Source organism: Ornithorhynchus anatinus, chromosome X1, assembly GCF_004115215.2.
Source record: "Ornithorhynchus anatinus isolate Pmale09 chromosome X1, mOrnAna1.pri.v4, whole genome shotgun sequence".
In the NCBI taxonomy this organism is placed as follows: Eukaryota; Metazoa; Chordata; class Mammalia; order Monotremata; family Ornithorhynchidae; genus Ornithorhynchus; species Ornithorhynchus anatinus.
This window is the reverse complement of record NC_041749.1, coordinates 115,510,384-115,530,957: the sequence shown is the minus strand read 5'-3', so window position 1 is coordinate 115,530,957 and position 20,574 is coordinate 115,510,384. Positions and strand designations below refer to the sequence as shown.

General features: G+C 52.2%; 1 protein-coding gene across 1 annotated transcript; it reads right to left on the bottom strand.

The window, feature by feature from the left end:
* Positions 1-4,813: 4,813 nt before the first annotated feature.
* On the bottom strand, positions 4,814-17,890 carry ABHD8 (abhydrolase domain containing 8). Its single transcript, XM_001519469.5, has 5 exons — positions 17,543-17,890; positions 6,387-7,164; positions 5,795-5,965; positions 5,222-5,438; positions 4,814-4,979 (listed from the first exon to the last, which is right to left on the bottom strand). Exons 2-5 carry the CDS (start codon positions 7,154-7,156, stop codon positions 4,827-4,829), a joined length of 1,311 nt encoding a protein of 436 aa, XP_001519519.2. The 5' UTR covers positions 7,157-7,164; positions 17,543-17,890; the 3' UTR covers positions 4,814-4,826.
* Between the last annotated feature and the right edge of the window lie 2,684 nt (positions 17,891-20,574).

Genomic DNA, 20,574 nt, shown 5'->3' with positions numbered 1-20,574 from the left:
TCCTCCCCCCCACCCCCTGGAATCGAACTAGAGGGCCTGGCAGCTTCTGGCTTCCTTCTGCCCCCTCCTTGAAGGGGAGCAACACTAACCTAACCCATCCTCAGGGTCTTCTCCAGCCTACGCTTCTGTCCCCTTTACTGTCTTCCACCCATCCACTCTGGCTCCCATCCTCTAACTGTGGGAATCCCTCAAGGTTCAGTTCTGGGTACCCTTCTATTCTCCATCTACACTCACTCCCTTGGAAAACTCATTCACATCCATGGTTTCAACTTTGCAGATGATTCCCAAATCTACATCTCCAGCCCTGATCTCTATCTGCAGTCTCACATTTCCTTCTGCCTTCAAGGATGTCCTGACAACACCTTGAACTTCACAGGTCCAAAACAAAACTCTTCATCTTCCCTCCCAAGCCCTGTCCTTCCCCTCTCTTTCCCATCACTGTAGACAGCACCACCATCCTCCCTGTCTCACAAGCCCGTAACCTTGGCATTTTCCTCAACTCATCTCTCTCATTCAACCCACATATTCAGTCTGTCACCAAATCCTGTCAGTTCTATCTTCATAACATCCCTAAAATCTGCCCTTTCCTCTCCATCTAAACTGCTACCACCCTGATTCAAGCACTTTTTACTGCATCAGTCTTTTTTATGGTATTTGTTAAGTGCATACTATATGCCAATCAATTAATCAATGGTATTTATTGAGTACTTACTATGTGCAGAGCACTGTATTAAGCACTTGGGAGAGTACGATACAACAGAATTAGCAGGCACGTTCCCTGCCCATAATGAGCTTACAGTTTAAAGGCGGAGACAGACATTAATATGAATAAATAAGTAATTTATAATATACAACTTAAAGATATGTACACAAGTGCTGTGGGGTTGGGGTTGGGGCGAATATCAAATGTCCGAAGACCACAGATCCAAGTGCATAGACGACGCAGAGGGGAGACAGCTGAGGAAAGAGAGACCAGCCACTGTTCTATACTCTGGGGTAGATACAAGCTAATCAGGTTTTTTGGATTTTTAAATGGTATTTATTAAGTGTTTACTATGTGCCAGGCACTGTACTAAGCGCTGGGGTAGATACAAGACAATCAGGTTGGACACAGTCCCTGCCCCACACAGGGCTCACAGTCTTAATCCCCATCTATAAAATGAAGCAGAGAAGTTAAGTGACTTGCCCAAGGTCACACAGCAGACAAGGGGCAGAACCAGAATTAGAACCCAGGTCATCTGACTCCCAGGCCCATACTCTTTCCACTAGGCCACACTGCGCCTTGCTGACCTCCTTACCATCAGCTTTAAAGCACACAATCAGCTTGCCCCATCCTATCTTACCTGGCTGATTTTCTGCTACAACCTAGTCCACAGGCTTCACTCATCCAATGCCAACCTACTCACTATACTTCGATTTCATCTATCTTGCCACCGACCCCTTGCCCTCATCCTCCCTCTGGCCTGGAACTGTTCTCCCCACTTTCAAAGCTTTATTAAAATCACACCTCCTCCGAGAGGCCTTCCCCGAGTAAGCTCTCATTTTTCTTACTCCCTCTCCCTTCTGCATCACCTATGCACTAACATTCGTACCTTTTAAGCACTTGATATTTGCCCCTCAGCACTGTAATTTAGTTTAATGCCTGTGTCCCCCTCTAGACTTTAGTAAACTCCTTGTGGGCAAGGAATGTGTCTACCACCTCTGTTGTATTGGACTCTCTCAAGCACTTAGCACAGCGCTCTGCACACAGTAAGTGCTCAATAAATACCATTGTTTGATCTGGATGGACCCAGCCAGGGAGACCCAGGATAGGAATGGGAGCCTCCGTCTATGACTGAAACAGCCACGGCCCTCGGACTCCCCACCACCATCACCGCCGCACAGCGCTGAGTGAGAACTCTGTGGAAGCCAGGGGTCCCCAGACACTAATTTTGTCGAGGATTGCCTGATGCCCCGGACCAGACGTCTCGAGTTATGATGAACGGCACAGACGACATTTCTAAATATATCCACCACAGACGGTTGACACATCCTTTTACTTCCAGTGACATAGAAGTTGGGAAACCCCTCCATCATTTAGGAGCAATACGGCTACAAGAATCAAGTACACAATTCTGGCTAAATTAGGTCAAAAAATAGGTGTCCAACCTTGGGTCAAGAACCAATCAAAGATTGTTCCTGCAGAGGAACCATTGGTTCCTGCAGACTGAATCCGAGGGCTGCCTGGATCTAGGTGGAGCTCCTGGGGGCTGGAATTCTGGGCGTTACCCATAAGGGGGTGGAGCTAGGGGCAGGCTAATGCAAAGTGGAAGACAAGCAGTCTATCCCACATGCTGGGCATCGGCCTTCTGGTCCTAGCCGATATGGCTGCCAGGTAAGACTGCATCTGTGAGCGTCTTTGAGAGTGCCCGCTAGCACGTGGTGCCCAGGAAAAGACAATCAGGCACCTTTTCTGGCCCCCTTGCCATTCAGGTAAGCATTGCTTAATAATAATAGTAATAATAATAATAATAATGGTATTTAAGTACTTACTCTGTGCCAAGTATTTTCGTAGATAGAGGATAATCAGATCAGACACAGTCCCCGTCCCACTGGGGCTTCCAGTCTAAGGGGGAGGAGGAATAGATATTGAATCACCATTTTACAGATGAGGAAGCTGAGGCCCAGAGAAGTGAAGTGACTGGTCCCACGTCACACAGCAGGCAAATGGTGGAGCCGGGATGAGAGCTCAGGCCGCCTGACGCCCAGTCCTGTGCTCTTTCCAATAGGCCACGCTGCTTCTGAGGGGAAAGGTGAGTCCTGCTGCCATGGAGGACTCATACTTGAGTTGTTTTGCCATAGTGGTGAGGCTTTGCACTCAACCATCCACACTCTCTCGCTCGGTCCCTGCATACCCAGAGGCACACATCGTGAGATAGCTGGCAGGGGAAACGGGACCAGCCCGTGGTCACCGAACAGAAGAGCTCTGAGACCTCAACAGCAGCAGACAACTCTGTACCCTCGCCCATTTGGCATCGTTCAGTAGACTACTCAGATTGGCTTAGTAAGGGATAGGAGGGTCTTTTACAATTTATTGCAAAAACCAAGGGAAAAGGGGGGGAAAAATACACAGTTGCCCTTTGTGCAGCTAGACAGACCGGAGTCAAAAAACATCACCAGACTTTTATCTCTGGGAAAATTGGAATGCCTGATAGCAGCAGTTGTCTGACTGTGAAAACATCCCTTTGGCCGCTGTCACTTCCATGAGGAAAGACAAGCCAGAAGCCATCGCCATTGGGCAAATGCCTGTCTGACTTTGTGGCCGGAAGCTTCTAGAGCTGAGGAAAACAGGACTCAACAGCTAGATTGGAAGCTCTTTGAGGGCAGGGGTCAGGTCTACTAACTCCATTATACGCCTCCAAGTACTCAGTACAGTGCTCAGCACACAGTAGAAGCTCAGTAAATAGCACTGATTGATTGATTAGCTCAACTCAGCTGTCTCCTGGCCCATCCCCTCCTTCCATTGAGTCACAGATTGGTGTTTGCCCCTCCATAGGAATCATGAGACCAAAAGTTTGAAAGCCAGCCTAGACGAGAGAGTTCAAATGTGAAGTCTAGTACATTGTAAGCTCCCTGAGGGCAGGGAGCAAGCCCATTCTCTAACATGGACCCCGAGTGCCTGGTATAGGCTTCTGCCCTCTCTGTGGGCTCAAATGCCATTTTTTGACTTGGTGGTGGGGCTTTTTAATTACATGGTCCCCTGGCCCAATAAACCCCACAGCTAACACAGGGAAAAGGAGGGAGGTGGTGGGGGTATCTGGATCCAGGTGGACTCAGCTTTGACCAGGACAGATCTGATGCTGGCTTGAGAACCCCCCACCCCCCGTTCTTTGCCCTTCACTACAGTGGCCAAAATCCCCATAGCCCACACCCCTCCCTGTGACGGGGAGCTCTGATTGTCAGTTTATTTGATCACCTGTGATTTGCACTAAACACCTCCCACCCACCGGGTTTTTCCAGTGATCTACAAGTGACTATCAAAATTCTCCCAACCCTCTGAGGAGTGGGGATGGGTGAAGGTGGAGAAGCGTCCTGTGGCAAATCCTCCTTCCCGACCCCGGCGGCCAAGATGCTGGCATGATGGAGAAAGGTCTGGCCCCCGGGAGGGGAGCTGGACAAAGGGTACATCTGGCTTCCCCAGACCAGTTCTTAGGGAAAGGTCCCGGACTGCTAGAGAACTCGGATGGGGACGACAATGCAGGCAGGTGACACAGGGTGGTGTGTTGGGGTGGTGGGAGGGCAGTGTCCAAACGCCTGGCTATGCAGTTGGGCCAGCCAGGCCCTCAACCCCTTCCCACGACCAGGCGGGTCCGTCTGAGTGACTTCTCCATTTGAATCGATTCCCTGGCTCGGCACGAGGGACACCAAGACAGACTGGATGCAGCGTCAATTCAGGGCCCACTCTTCAGGCAACCCCCAATGCTGAAGATCCTGGCCCTACCTCTACACCCCCTCCCCTCCACCCACCCCACCCAGCAACAACAGGCAAGACAGATGAGAGAAGCAGCAGGGGCCTGGGAGAGGGTCCCTCCCGACTTGGGGTTCGCCCCCCCCCCCCCGGTCCTACCCTTCAGAGTCTCCACCAAGCTGGGGCCGGAAGGGGTGGGGCATAGACCCCTACCCCCCCCAGCCTCGCCGCCACGCCTCTCTGGCTCCTCCGGCTGGATCTGGCAACCAGAAAATCCCCTCCCCTGCTAGGGAGGGCAGCCGCTGTCGGCCGTGCTCTTCTCATCCTCTTCTTCGAGATGCCCGACTTGGAAAAAAAATAACCCCACACGATTCCTCATTTATTTCTTCAGCTCCAGGGCCGCTGGAGGCCCCACGGCGTCTGGCTCCCAGAGCAGGAACTCGTGAAGGAGGGTGTTGACCAGCTCGGGACACTCCAGCATGACCATGTGGCTGCCTTCATCTATCAACTTCAGGAAGGCCAGGAGCAGGATCTAGGGGAGGGAGGCCACGAACAGGGCAGGGAGAGGTCACAAACTCCCTGGGTCACCCCATCAGACCCTTCCCAGCCAACGGGATGTCCTCCCTTGCCTTGGCCCTAAGTTTTTCCTGCTGAAGTCTTGGCTTTCTCAGTGCCCCAGCCCCTCCTGGACTCAAGTTCCCCTGTGCGAGGGCCCGCCCTGGCCCCCTAACCTTTGCCCGCTCCCCCGGCTGCTCCCCGCCCATGGCCCCGCACCTCCGCCATGCGCTGGTCCTCCTCCACGGGCACAAACTTGTCGTGCATGCCGTGCACCAGCAACACGGGCACCGTCAGCTCGGCGTGGTAGACCTCGTCCCCCTCGGGCCAGTATTGGCCACTCATCATGGCCCTCAGTACGAAGGAGGACACGTTGAAGGCATTGCCCTCTTTCAGCAGCTGCTTTTCCTTGGCTCCTTGGCGGGCGAAGCCGGCTCTGATGGGGAACAGGTGGAGAAGGTGATACTGGACGTTGGGCCAGGATCCGGACCGTGCTGTCCCTCCTGCCCCCTCCGACAGGAAACCAGGCACTGGGAGATGGTCAGGGACCCATTTCCACGGCTGCTGACTGGGCCTCCTGCTCCTTCCAGTGGGTAGAAAGGCCTGTGACCAGGGCCCTATGCTTTCTGATGGCAATTCCCCCACCCCAGCCCCTTCTAGTTTTCCAAACGTCAAGGGGGGGTATGGGGAAAAGTTGGCCAAAACAGCAACCCCTTGCCCCAACCAGTGTAGCACCTGTGGTTGGTAGCGTCCCTCCCTCCCCCAACAACCCACCCCTGAAAACCCATTTACTTGAGGAAGCTCCAGGCCAGGCAAGGGGAGAGGCAGCGTAACACACATGTAGGCATGTTGAAGATGGAGCAAAGACTGGGCTCCAGGGCCGTTGGACCCCCGCCATTGATCATGATGACCTTGTGCACCAGGTCCGGGTACTCGTGGGCCAGGAATGTGCAGAAGGAAACCCTGGGGGGGAGGCAGGGAAAGGGGCATCACTGGGGGGCAGGAGAGGAGGGCCAACCCCGGGGGCAATGTCTTGGCCCCACCCTCCCCAAAATGGGGTCAGAGGTCACCATGACCACTTCCTGTTGGGGTGGTCTCCCCGCTAGGGCAGCTGGCCTCCAGGGATGGGGAGAGCTCAGAGGCCACAGGGAGAAGCAGATGGGCCATTGAAGCCCTGCAGGAATCGGCTCTCCCTGGCATGCAAGGACACTCCCAAGGACTGCTGGGAGTCGTGGCCCGAAATGCCGGGGAAGGGGAGGCGGGGGGGCCGGGGGGAGGGAAAACAGCCGGAAGAGCAGGTGCTGCTCCTCTCCCTGGCCCCAAGAGGCAGGGCAGACAGATTCCCCAGGCCCGGCCCACTGCTGCCCGCCCGGCACCCTCTCACCCATAGGAGTGCCCGATGAGCACGTTGCGCTGCTTGGCATAGCGCTTGAAGATGGCGCGCATGTCCTCGGCCAAGGCGGAGAAGGTGTAGGCGGCAGCCACCTGGGGGGCCGAGCTGGCGCCGTGCCCAGCCAGGTCGGGCGCCACCACCTCGTATCCCAGCCGCACGAAGAAGTCCAGCTGCTCTTTCCAGATGGCGAGGGAGCCGCCCACCCCGTGGATGAAGAAGAGCACCACGTCCCCGTGGATGCCCTTGCAGCTGGTGATGCGCTTCTTGCAGTCGATGTCAATGATGCGTTTGGGGCGCCGGCCTCGCCGCCGTCGCCCCGCAACCCCGGCGCTGCCGCCACCCACCCGCTCCGGGCCCCCGGGGCCTGGCCGAGCCCCCTCGCCAGGCGGGGTGCCTGCGGCGCCCGCCTCCCCCACCTCCAGCTCCACTGTGGCGGCTGGCTCCACCCCCCCATTCTGCCCGTGGAGCAGATCCGCCCGCAGGGTGTCACCCAGGTTCTCTACAACCAATTGCCCATTGCGGTAGAGGGTTATGCGCCGCTTGCAGTGGACCAGGCCCTGCTCCTTGTCACCAGGTGGGGCATCGGCCCCCTCGATGGACGGTCGGACTGGGACCCCGTGCTTCACCCGCAGCACCCGCCCCGGCTTCACCTCCACAAAGCTGTAGCCGTCGCTAGACTCCACGCTCTCCAGGGGCACTACGGCCTGGGGCGTCTTGCCCAGAAGGCAGCACATGATGCCATCTGTAATGCTGCTCAGCATTCTCGGTCCTGGCAGGATAGGGGGCAGGGAGAGGAAGAAAGGAAGCTGGCATGAGATGAGGACAACACCATCGTCGTCATCTTCACCGGGGGTCTGGATTGGGTGCTGCTGGGTACAATAATGATGATGATGATGGTATTTATCAAACACTTACTTGATAAATACCATCACTACACTTGTAATGTACTACACTACACTTCCCGTTGTGGGCAGGAATTGTCACTCTTTATTGTTATATTGTACTTTCCCAAGTGCTTAGTACAGTACTGTACACACGGTAAGTGCTTAATAAATATGATTGAATGAATACATGCTCACTGGGGTAGATACAAGGTTCTCAGATAGGTCCCAGTCCCTGTCCCACCCGGGGCTCAAAATCTTCCTCATCCCCATTTTACAGGTGAGGAAACTGAGGTGAAGTGAACTGCCCAAGGCCACCCAGCAGGCCAGTGGCCATACTGGGGCTGAAACCTGGGTCTCTCAAGCGCGCAGTCCAGGGGGCTTTCCATTTGGCGCTTGGGAGAGTCCAATAAAAGTAAAAGACCTGGTTCCTGCCCTCAAGGAGCTGATAATCTAATGGGTGCCTCTGTGCCCACCAATTCCCATCACTCACATCCTTCAGCCTGGATAAGGTTGGAAGAGAAATAAGAACATGTGCATGTGCGTGCACACACACACATACACACACACACACACACACACACACTCTCCTCGCCCCCAGCCATGAGCTTGCTTTCTTTAACTAGAGTATGCTCTGGGGAAATGGGACTGGGTTAAGGGTCACTGCCCAGCTACTCACTTTTGGCTACCACCAGGACGGCCAAGTACACCATGGCAACTTGGAAGGATCTGTGCAGGAAGTTGGCAACACCTGCTTCCTTCTCTGGAGTAGGTCATTCCATCTCCCTCCACTAACCAGGCTTCCAGACCCCCAACAGCTCTCTATCCCTGTCACTTCCTGTCACTGAACCAATCAATTGATCAATCCATGGTATTTATTCAGCACTTACTGTGTGCAGAGCACTGTAGACATGATCCCTGCCCTCAGAGAGTTCCTGGTCCACTGTGGGCACAGAGTACTGGAATAAGCGCTTGGGAAAGGTCAATGCAATAGAGTTGGTATACGTGATCCCTGCCCTCGAAGAGTTTACAATGTAGTATGGGAGTTCATTCATTCATTCAATTGTATTTATTGAGCGTTTATTGTGTGCAGAGCACTGTACTAAGTGCTTGGAAAGTACAATTCAGCAACAGAGACAATCCCTGCCCACAACGGGCTCACAGTCCAGAAGGGGAAGTTGGACACTACGACGGGTGTTGAATCCCCATTTTACAGATAAGGAAACTGAGGTCTGGAGAAGTTATGTGACTCACCCAAGATACCACAACAGGCAAGTGGTAGAGCTGAGATCAGAACTCAGGTCCCCTGACTTCCAGGTCTGTACTCTTGGGATTAAGCTCATGGGGGTGAACTAAGACCAGGACTTCTGTGAGGAAGGCAGGCTGGTGGGGTCTGTGGGAGCCAACAGTGGCTGGCACTGAGTGGGCAGAAACACCAAGCCAGTGTGACACGGGCACCATCAGTTCAGCATAGTAACTACTCTTCCCAGACCTATGGGAACCATCTCACCTCTCTAAACATGCAGAGCACCTCTGCATGTCAAAGACACCCCTAAAGGGCAAGTGTGGGTGAAAAACACATATGTTTAAGGACAAAGCTCATGTGAAGAACATATGTGTGTAAATTGTAAGTTTATTTTGGGCAGAGAAAGTGTCTGCTAATTCTGTTGTATTCTCCCACGTACTTAATACAGTGCTCTGCACATAGTAAGCACTCAGTAAACACCACTGATTGATTGATGTGCAAATCACATGTGCAAAACCTTTGAGTCTCAGGGATGAAGACAGACAGACAGGCAGACAAAGAGCCTCTCAAAAGCCCCTAGCTCCCTAAACCTGTGAGCTTGGAGTGTGTGGGGGTGGTGGGGGCTGAGTCTTAAAGGGGAGGGCATCACCTGGGCCTAGCTTGGGAGGGAGGCCACGCTGCTTCTGAGTGTAGGTACTCGCCTTCTCTGGGCCTCAATGGCCTCATCTGGAAAATGGGGAGGTGAATCCCAAGTTGTCCCTCCTTTGTAGACCAGGAGTCCAGTGAGCAGGGGGACGGGATGGGGACTGGCTCGGATCGGCTCTCCCCGTCTAGGTCACTCAGTAAGTGCTCGATGAACCCCATAATTATTAATCAGAGAGGAAGAGGAAAGGGCCTGGCTCGAGAACGGGGGTGTGAGGTTGGGGATGGGGATCCAGAAGATCCTTTGAGAATGGGAGGGTGGGTCAGAAAACCCACCCACAGACAAAAACCAACCCCCGAGGAGGGGGGTGGGGGAGAACAGGCCTGGCGAGCAGTGAAGCCACTTCATGAACTGATCCCCATGATTCAGGGCACTTGGGGTGCACGGATGAGGCGTCCGGCACTTTTCTCCCAGCCCTGGGTGTCAACGGGGCGGGGAGGGGGCCCTTCCCCAACTCTGACTCAGACAGTCAAATACTCTGAGACACTCCTCCTCCTCTACACTGGAAGCTCATTGTGGGCAGGGAATATGTCTGTTATATTGATCTATTGGACTCTCCCAAGGGTTTAGTATAGTGCTCTGCACACAGTAAGTGCTCAATAAATATGATTGAATGAATGAATGAGACAGCAGCCCAGGCCTGCCTGGTCTCTCCACCCTCCCCTCCCTCCTGCTGCTGCTGCTGCAGGGCACAATGCTACCTGGACCAGACCGGACCAGCTGATGGGCCCAGAGCCTTGCCTACCTTCTCCTACCTGCTCCCGCTCTCCCCTATCTCCCTCAAGCCCCCCATTCCTAGCCCACCCCTTATGTTCATTCATTCATTCATTTATTCAATTGTATTTATTGAGCATTTACTGTATGCAGAGCACTGCACTAAGCTCTTGGGAGAGCACAATACAACAATAAACAGTCACATTCCCTGTCCACAACGAGCTCACAGTCTGGGGGGGTGGGAGTGGGGGCAGGAGAGACAGACATCAATATAAAAAAATACAATTACAGATTTGTACTTAGTGCTGTGGGGCTGGGGGTGGAGGGAGAGCAAAAGGAGCAAGTCAGGGCGATGCAGAAGGGAGTGGGAGATGAGGAAAAGTGGGGCTTAGTCTGGGAAGTCCTCTTCGAGGAGATGTGCCTTCAAAAAGACTTTGAAGCCGGGGGGGGGGGGGGTGTCATTGTCAAATTTGAGGAGGGAGGGCATTCCAGGCCAGAGGCAGGGTGTGAGCTTGGGTGGTAGAGTGCTTTAAAGCCGATGGTGAGGAGTTTTTGTTCGATGTGGAGGTGGATGGGCAACTGCTGGAGTTTTTTGAGGAGTTTTTTTACCTGTAATTCATTCATATTAATGTCTGTCTCCCCGTCTTGACTGTAAGCTCGCTGTGGATGGGGAATGCGTCTGATTATTGTCCTATTGAACCCCCCAAGCGCTTAGTACAGTGCTTGCACACAGTACGTACTCAATAAATTCGATTGAATTAATTGAATAAAAGAATATTCAAGGAGGAAGTGGAGGCCCCAGTTCTAGTTTGGGGAACCAGGTAGGGTTCGAGGGCTATTCTCAGTGAACACACACCCTATCCCATCCTAGATCCCAAGAGGAAAATCCCAGAGGACTTGGGCCACCCCAAAACTCCCCTCCTTCCTTCCACCAAAAGGTTACCAGGGAAGGGAAGGGAGGGGTGATTACTTGGGAATGCAAGTCATTAGCTTAATTGCCTTTTAATTGAAGGAGCCATCTGCCCTGAAGCTGTTATGCTCGGCTCCTCCCAGAGTTTCCCCCTCTCCTCTTTCCGTGGGTTGGGGGAAGGAGGAGAAAGAGGAGAACTAGAGGGTTAGGAAAAATCCCTCCCACTGTGATCCTTTTTCTCTGTCCTCCTGGGGGAGATGGACTGTGGTGCTGTGGACTGTGGACTCAGTAATAATGATGGCATTTGTTAAGCGCTTACTATGTGCCAAGCACTGTTCTTAGCTCAGTACCCAACTTGAGGTTTGGAGGACAAGGGGAACAAACCCGAGAAAGGAGCTGGCTGCTATATGTCCCACTGTCTCTCGTCCTAAGTCTCTCTGCCCTATCCCCCCACCACCCCAGTCCTCCCAAAAGCCTGGAAGTTCATTCTCCCAGATGGGAGTCCATCAGTCTGCAATAGAGACCATAGCCACACAGAACATCCTGGAGACCTAGCCTGCTTCCTTCTTCCACCACCTGCTCCTGGAGGCTTCCAGTGGCTACCGTCCTCTGAAGCAACCTAGCCAAGACTTTGGTGTGACTCCAACAGAGCAAGCTCTCCCCCAAATCAAAACCTCAAACTGTGGATATTGTCCATCCTTTTGCAACCACCTGCAGCTCCATTCTGCCCACCAGCCTGGCCTCAGACTAGGAGTTCAGCCTGTCAGCAATCTTTTGGTCTCTGCATGAAATAAATGTCTATTTCTATCACCAACCTGTATGAGGCTATTTGGGGGTGTTTGTGGACAGGCTGCCAACTGGGTACTGGTCAGATGAAGAGTTGTGATCAGGGCCAGTCAATGCCCATAGCCAAAAAGACTAGTACTGCCAGGGTTAATGGTTCTGGGGAGCAGGTCCTGAGCTCAGAGGTGTGTGTGTGTGTGTGTGTGTGTGTGTGTGTGTGTGTGTGTGTTGGGGGGGGGGGGGGGTGTCTCCCCATAGGGTGGAGAAGGAAGGGAGAGTTCCCCAGCTAATGTGAAGGAGGCAGGAGCTTAAAATAAAAGTGAGTTAGCCACTTTTGCCACCCACACTCCCCACACCTCAGATGGTGATGAATTCCTTCTGGCTTTTTCACCTGAGTAAGGAAGCAGGCCAGGAAGGGCAGGATTGCTAGCTGCGAGGGGCACATAGGTTGTGGTTTTCGCTGTGGTTTGTATGAGGGTCCCTTGAGGGGAAGAGAGAGAACCAGAGGCAATACAGCTGAAGGCCCTCATTTCCTTTTCTCCCACTCCCTTCTGCTTCCCCCTCATACTTGGATTTGCACCCTTTATTTACCCCTCCCTCTGCCCCGCAGCACTTACGTACATAGTTGCAATTTATTTACTTATATTCATATCTGTCTCCCTCTCTAGACTGTGAGCTCATTGTGGGGAGGGAACATGTCTACCAACTTTGTTATATTGTACCTCCCAAACAGTTCTGTGCTCTGCACACAGTAAGTGTTCAATAAATACTCTCAATTGATTGATCAAGGGCAGAGAGCGGTACTTGTCACAGGCACAGCACTCTTGGGAGTGCAGTTATGGCTGCCATCAAACCCACTAATGGGAAGTGGGGGCCTGAGATGGAGGGGTGGGACAAATTCCTGTGGCCTCCACCCTCTGCCCAACCTACCAGTTTACTGCCACTTAAGGGTGGAGGTAAGCCACAGCCAGCTGTTTAGGGTCTGAGGAGTGTTAGGGAAGGGACAGTTTCCTTCCAGTCAGCCTCAGCGTCCCCTTCCATCACCCCTCTCCCCCCACCCAACACTCAGCAGAAAATGCAAATTCGAGTGAGGCCTGGCCCTGCGTCTCCCTGGAGAGGGGCGCTCTTAGGGGTGGAATACTTGCCCAGTGAGATATCATTAGGGGTTGGTTAGGGTCATACAGCTGTGCTGCTGTTCACCCACCTGTGGAAAAGGGCAACCAAGGAAGAAATGCCTAAAGGATCTCTGGGAATAGTCCATCTGCACACTTTTCTCCCTGGGGAGACCCCTCTTCAGGGTGAAAGTTCGAGAAACCCCTTCAATGAAAGAGACTGCCAGAGGTTTTCTTGTCAACCTCTGATCCCATTTCAGATAGATGGGAATTTCTCCAGTTCTCAGTAGCAATAATAATAATAATAATGTTGGTATTTGTTAAGCGCTTACTATGTGCCGAGCACCGTTCTAAGCGCTGGGGTAGACACGGGAATCAGGTTGTCCCACGTGGGGCTCACAGTCTTAATCCCCATTTTACAGATGAGGTAACTGAGGCACCGAGAAGTTAAGTGACTTGCCCAAAGTCACACAGCTGACAAGTGGTAGAGCCGGGGTTCGAACCCATGACCTGTGACTCCAAAGCCTGTGCTCTTTCCAGTGAGCCACGCTGCTTCTCAGCAGTGTGACCTAGTGAAAAGACCACAGGCCTGAAGGTCAAAGGACCTAGGTATTAATCCTGGCTCTGCCACTAGCCTGCTGTGTGACCGTGGATAAGTCACTTAAGCACTTGAGTCCATACCCCCTAAGCAACTTTGATATTCATCCTGCTCTCAGAGCTCTTATGTCTATATTCTTTTACTCTGCTTATAATCAGTAATACGATTGATTAATTGACTGCTGTGTTCCCTCTCTGTGATTTATTTTGTCATCTTCCCCTCTAGACTGTAAGGTCCTTGTGGGCAGGGATCAGGCCTACCATCTCTATTGTACTCTCCCAAGCATTTAGTACAGTGCTCCGCACACAGTATGTGCTCAATAAATACCATCGATTCTGTGACTCAGTTTCCTCCATCTGTACAAAAGGAATTCAATACCTGTCCTCCCTCTACTTACATTGTGAGCTCTATGTGGGACAGGGACCATGACTGACCTGATTATCTTATTATCAGTGTTGATATCAGTGCTGACCTGATTATCAGTGCTTAGTACAGTGCTTGGCACATAGTAAGCATTTAACAAATACCACAATGATTATCTTCATTATTATTAGAGTTCCTTAGGGAAAGAAATTCCATAATCTCCCCTAGCCACTGGATTCAGCATTTCTCAAATCTGGCTCATGGGAAGTTCCTCCTGATGTCTAACTTTAGTCCCTCCTGCTGACGCAAGACTTTCCTTTCATTCTGTCTTCAGAGGAGATGGAGGCTAGCCAGTCACCCTCCCCGAATAAGGAAAGGAATGTTCATGAATATTTGGGAATGAAAGGGGGTGGGGCAGAGAGGTAGGAACCATCAGAGTTGCCTTTCATGGAGGCAGGGTAGGGTCAGAGGGCAGAGAGTAGAGGGCCATCAGGCCATTCATTCATTCATTCATTCAATCATATTTATTGAGTGTTTACTGTGTGCAGAGCACTGTACTAAGCCCTGGGAAGAATACACTACAACAATAAACAGGCACATATCCTCTGTCCATAATGAGTTTACGGTCTAGAGGGGCCAGCCCCTGGAGGTCTAATTTTCATCTGGTTATTCTTTCCCAGCCCTCAGCACAGTAAATCAATCAATCGATGGTTTTATTGATTAAGACTGCGAGCCCTATGTGAGGCAGGGATTGTGTCCAACTCGATTATGTTGTATCTACCCCAGCGCTTAGTACAGTGTTGGCAGATAGTAAGCATTTTAACAAATACCACAATTATTATTATTAAGCACATACTGTGTGCTGAGTACTGTACTAAGCGCTTGAGGGAGTGCAGTAATAATAATAATAATGATGGCATTTGTTAAGCACTTACTATTGTGCCAAGCACTGTTCTAAGTGCTGGGGTAGTACAAGGTCATCAGGTTGTCCCACGTGGGGCTCGCAGTCTTAATCAATAAAACCATCGATTGATTAAGTACTGTATTTTCCAGATGAGGTAACTGAGGCACAGAGAAGTTAAGTGACTTGCCCAAAATCACATAGTTGACAAGTGGCAGAGCCGGGATTAGAACCCACGACCTCTGACTCCCAAGCCTGGGCTCGTTCCCCTAAATCACGCGGCTTCTCAGTACAATAGAGTACAACACAAAGCAATACAAGAGAGATGGTAGACACGATCCCTGCCCTCGAGGAGCTTCCAATCCAGAGGGGGAGAGGGACATTAAAATGAATGATAGGGGAAATAGAAGAGCATAAGGATGAGTACTTGAGTGCTGGGGGGCTAGGGGTGGGGCGAGTGCTTAAGAGGTACAGATCCAAGCGCACTGGAGCGTAGAATACTATTAAGTATGGGGTTAATAAGTACTATTACTACTAGTCAGTGGAATCCCGGACCTGTGTGGGCTAACAATGCCTTCCCGATCCCCTCCCCCTCCCGCCCCTTCTCTGCAGACAGCAGCCCGGGAACAATACGGTACTCAGCTGTTATAGGGGAGGCCTTGTCAGAAGCCTGCCGGCCGGGGTCGAAAGGGAATTCCCGGCCGGCCGGGACCCCACTTTAACCCCTCCTTCCCTCCCTCCCACATCCAAATCCATTTCGTAGCTCCAGAAGCGGATCCCACCTCAATCGGACGTTCCCTGCGAACGACCCTCCTGTCTCTCGCTCTCCCACTGCCCTCCCCGCCCCTCAGGATGGGAGCTTCGGTGGAAAGTCAGAGAGCGAGGGTTCTTCAAACTAATGGGGGGGGCTACGTTGGGAAATGGAAGGAATTCATCCCTGCGGGGGTAGGTAGCAGAGAAGACTTCAGGTCCAGGGTGGTGGGGGGGGGGGGGCTTTCGGGCTTCAGACTGGGCCCTTCTCCCCCCGGGACGTCAAATCAATGTGCCATTCTAGTCCGCGCCTGAGGCCGGTAACCATGGCGACTGGCTGGAGCAGTCAGCGCCCACCCCCAGCGGCGGGGAAGGAGCCTGCGCCGGGTTGCATAACGGGGAGACGGGAGGGGGGAGGGGTGAAAGGAGCGCCGCAGAGAAAGCACCCCCCCCCCAGGCCTTGGTCACCCCGACTAGACCTCACCATGTGGGTGAGGGGTAAGAGCAGAGAAGAGGGAGTGGACCTGCCCGGGGTGGGGTGGGGGGTTCCCAGATCTACAGAATGAGGATGGGGCCTAGCATTTCGTAGAGAGGACCATGGAGGAGACAAGAGGGGAAGGTGGAGGATGGGGGATGGTGAGGGGTAGATGGAGAGGTGGGGGACATCTGTCGGGGGGTGGGGGTGGGGTGTGTGTCAGTTGAAGGGCTGGGTAAGATGAGGTCCAGGCCTCTACATCCTCCCCATTCCCCAGTAGTTTCCATCCTGGCAAAAACAGAGCCAAGCATGTCTTGGGAAACAGGGCCCTGACAGGGGAAAAATTCTCCCCTTGAGCTGGGGGAAAAGAAGGGCTTGGATGGAAGGTTAAAATCTTCCTGGACACCTACCTGGTAGGTCCTCTCCTCCTGCAACATCCAAACGGTGGGGGGGGGGGTGTCTGTGCGTGTGTGTCCGTATGTATGTGTATCCATGTGTGGAGCTGTGTGTGTCCAAATACATGTGTATCCATATGCATGTGTATCCATGTGTGGAGCTGCGTTTGTGTGTGCGTGCACGTGTGTGTGTGTGTGTGTGTGTGTGTGTGTGTGTCCCTTCCTTTCAAGATTTGCCCTGCACCTGGCTGGCAGCTCTGATTAAATGTTTGGGGAATTGAATGAATAGGATAGGGGGATAATTCCAGGCCAGTCACCTATTGCCCAAAGTAATCAAGATTCTGATCATTCAGACCAAGTGTTCCACTTGTGGGGGGCCTGGGGCCAGAGAGCCAAACCCCAAGATTTTCTCATCCTCATCACCTTATTAAACTGAAGCTATTACAGCTCTTGCCCCCAAAGGAATCGACCCAGCAGAAAGGGGCTCTGTGGTTTCAGCTCTTTAAGCCTGTCCCAGAGCTGCATCTGCTCAGCAGCTGGTGAAGCAGGCCCCTCTTGCCAGGTGCCAGGCTCGCTGCAGGTCCTTGGCATTTCACAGATGAGGACAGGCCTTGATCATCAAGGGGAACCTGCCCAATGCCAGTCAGGTCAGGACCCAAAGGACAGAAAGAGGCGAACAGAAAACCTAAGATCCCTTCCCCCAGCCCCTTCTGACCCCACCCGTGTATCTCGGTTTTCAGGAATCTCCCCCCTTGTCCCACGAGTCCCAACTTCCCTTGCCTGTAGCATTTCTAGGCATAAGGAACCTGGATCCTCCCAACCCCCATCACAGAATAACCCCACAGAAGCTTAAAGCATCTAAGCCAGAGACCTCATCCTTCTCCCAGAATAAGAATTGAGAGAGGGAGAGAGCCAGAGAGGCAGAGAGCAAGAAATCAATGCTGCACCATGCTGGTCTGCGATCCCCTCGTCCTCCCTCCTCCCGCCAGAAAATCCAGGCTGTTCGCTGTCTCTCCAGCGCCCAGGAATACTGTTCCCTCCCTCCTTCCCTCCCTCCCTCCTTCCAAGTCCTGATCCTTTTACTGCAGTTGCATCATAAAGCCCACTGAGCGCCAGAGCCACTCTGAGGGACTGGGGTTATGGATTTTTTTCGGGGGGGAGGGGTCCCCAAAAGCCAAAAAAGAATCAGGGGGGTCGCCTCACCTCTGCGTTCTTTATGGCCATTTTGCTCGGGCAACCCCCCCTCCTCCCGTCCCCCCTCTCCCTCCGTGGCCAGCCGACAACTTCGGCTTACCCATCCCGGCTTACTTCCTCACCTCATGGACTGCTGATCGCTGGCAGGGGCGCTGGGACCCGGGGCGCGGGGGGCTGGTTCCAGACAGGAGGGAGCGGAGGGCTCCAGGTGTGTTTGGGGGGGTCCGGGAACTCGGGAATCCAGGGCTGGCCGCTGCTTAGGGAGGCTTCTGCTTTGCTTTACATTTTGGCACGTGCAGCGAGAGGTCGGTGGGGCTCCCTGAAGACGTCGGGGGATTTAAAATTGCTTTTCTTCTTCCATCGCCGTCCCATTTCCCACCGCGGGGAGGGGAACGCTGTCACCATCCCCTGAGCCTGGCCGCTTTGAGAGGGTTATCTGTCCTTGTACGCTGTAGCCATAGAGAAACCCTTTAAATCCCTCCCTGGGTAGAGGCGGGGCCTCCTCCGGATAGATGGAGTGCATTGCCAATGGAACTGAAGGCAATCGTGGCCTACTTTTTAGCCAATGACAGTTCAGGACCAGGAAAAGGGGTGGGAAGAGAACCGAGATAGTAAGGCTACATGGAAGGAGTCGAGCCACTTCATTTTTCCAGACCAAATTCCTATTATCCTTTTTGTCCTCACAACAACCCTGGGGAGAGGAAAGTTCAGGGATTCTTCTCCCCATTTTCCAGATGGGGAAACTGAGCCCCAGAGGCAGCTAGTGATTGCCCCAAGGTCGTCCGGCAGGCCAAGGCAGAGCTGGGACTGGAACCCAAATCTCTCGTTGCCCAAATCTGCATTTTCTGCTCTAGTGAGTTAATACAGCTCTCTCTGGTCTAGGACGGGAGGGTGGGAATGAACTAGCTGTGGAATCACAGCCTACATTCTTGCTTAAGACAACACCCTCAAATAATACATCCTGTCCAGCTGCCTCAGCATGTGTTGGAAGGTATGCTATTTGACTCATCAAGCCTAGGAATTAGGAAAGAGGCAAAAGGTGATTGGGAAGAAGTCTGGCCTAGTGGATAGAGATGGAGCCTGGGAGCCAGAGGACCAGGGTTCTAACCCCGGCTCCGCCCCTTGTCTGCTGTTTGAGCTTGGGCAAGTCACTTAACTTCTCTGTTGCTTCAGTTTCCTCAACTGTAAAATGGGGATTCAATCAACTCCTGTTCTCCCTCCTATTTAGGTTGGTAGCCCCAAGTGAGACAGGGACTGTGTCCAAGCTGATTGACTTGTTTTCTACCCCAGTGCTCAGAACAGTACATGACACATAGCGTGCAACAAATACCATAATAAATAAAATTACCATCAGCCCCCTGCCTTCAAGAAGTCCAGTGCTTAAAACAGTGCTTGGCACATAGTAAGCACTTAACAAATACTATTATTAATAATAATAATAATAATGATAGCATTTGTTAAGCACTTACAATGTGCCAAGCACTGTTCTAAGCGCTGGGGAGGATACAAGATCATTAGGTTGTCCCATGTGGGGCTCACAGTCTTAATTCCCATTTTACAGTTGAGGGAACTGAGGCACAGGGAAGTTAAGTGACTGGCCCAAAGTCACACAGCTGACAAGCGGCGGAGTGGGATTTGAACCCATGACCTCTGAGTCCCCAATCTGTGCTCGTTCCACTGAGCCATGCTGCTTTTCTGTTATTAGTAAGGCCCCAACCATCCCAGCATAGGTGTCACACAAATGGGAGCAGGGGTGTCAAGGGGAATCGTGAGGAACCTGAAGTTCTGCTGCTTCTTTCACGTTTATCTGTCATGTTGGTCTTTAGTATTTTTGTTTACCTTTCCTAATGTGTCATTCACCAACCCTACCCCTCAATCAATCAATCCATCAATCAATGGTATTTATTGAATGCTTACTCAATAGAGAAGCAGTGTGACTTAGTAGATAGAATACAGGCCTGGGCGTCAAAAGGTCATGGGTTCTATTCCCGTCTCTGCAACCTGTCTGCAATGTGACCTCACTTTACTTCTCTGTGCCTCAGTTACCTCATCTGTGAAACGGGGATTGAGACTGTGAGCCCCACATGAAACAGGGACTGTGTTCAACCCAATTTGCTTATGTCCACCCCAGCGCTTAGTACTGTGCCTGGCACATAATAAGCACTTAACAAATACCATCATTATCATTACTACTGTATGCAGAGCACTGAACTAAGCACTTGGGCACATACAATACCTCCTCCCCTTGTTCTTAGATGGGGAGCCCCTTGGAGGATAGGGACTTTGTCCATGTCACATCCATCTATTTCCTTCCCAGCACTTAGTGCTGTGCAGAGTGCAGGCTCTGCAGCTCTTAGCCCCTCCACCCCATCCACCCCCCCCCCCCCGACCCGCTTCTTCTCCTGTCAATGCTGCTCCTCTCTAGTTACTGGGTTGAGAGGTAGAGAAGAGCTTGTGGGAGTAGAGAGGCAGTCTCAAGACTCAGTTCTGGTTCTTCTCTCATTCTTCCATTCTCCATCTATACCCACTCCCTTGGAGAACTCATTCACTCCCATCTCTATGTGGATGATTCCCAAATCTACATCTCCAGCCCTGATCTCTCTCCTTCTCTGCAGTCTCACATTTCCTCCTGCCTTCAGGACATCTCTATTTGGATGTCCCACCGACACCTGAAACGACATGTCCAAAACAGAACTCCTCATATACCTACCCAAATCTTGTCTTCCCCCTGAATTTCCCATCACTGTAAATGACACACCATCTTCCCTGTTTCACAAACTCATAAGCTTGGCATTATGCTTGACTCATCTCTCTCATTCAACCCATATATTCAATCTCTCACTAAATCCAGTTGGTTCACATCATAGCTAAAATCTGCCCTTTCTTCTCCGTGCAAGCTGCTAAGATGCTGATCCAAGCTCTTATATCCTGCCTTGACCCTGCATCTCTTTCCTCACTGATTTCCCTGATTCCTGTCTCTCCCCACTTTAGTCCACACTTCACTTTGGTGCCCGGATTATTTTTTTACAAAAATGTTCAGTCCACATTTCCCCACTCCTCAAATATCTCCAGTGGTTGCCCATCCACCTCCACATCAAATAGAAACTCCTTACCATCATCTTTAAAGCACTCAATCACCTTGTTCCCTCCTATC

What these genes read in the sequence shown, in the direction of transcription:
- ABHD8 (XM_001519469.5), bottom strand. Translation starts at nt 7,156, where the DNA reads ATGCTGAGCAGCATTACAGATGGCATCATGTGCTGCCTTCTGGGCAAG. An exon ending in CTGGCCTGGAGCTTCCTCAA is followed by an intron (nt 5,439 to 5,794) that starts GTAAATGGGTTT and finishes GTTCCCCATCAG; the next exon opens with AGCCGGCTTCGCCCGCCAAG. An exon ending in AGGACCAGCGCATGGCGGAG is followed by an intron (nt 4,980 to 5,221) that starts GTGCGGGGCCAT and finishes TCCCTCCCCTAG; the next exon opens with ATCCTGCTCCTGGCCTTCCT.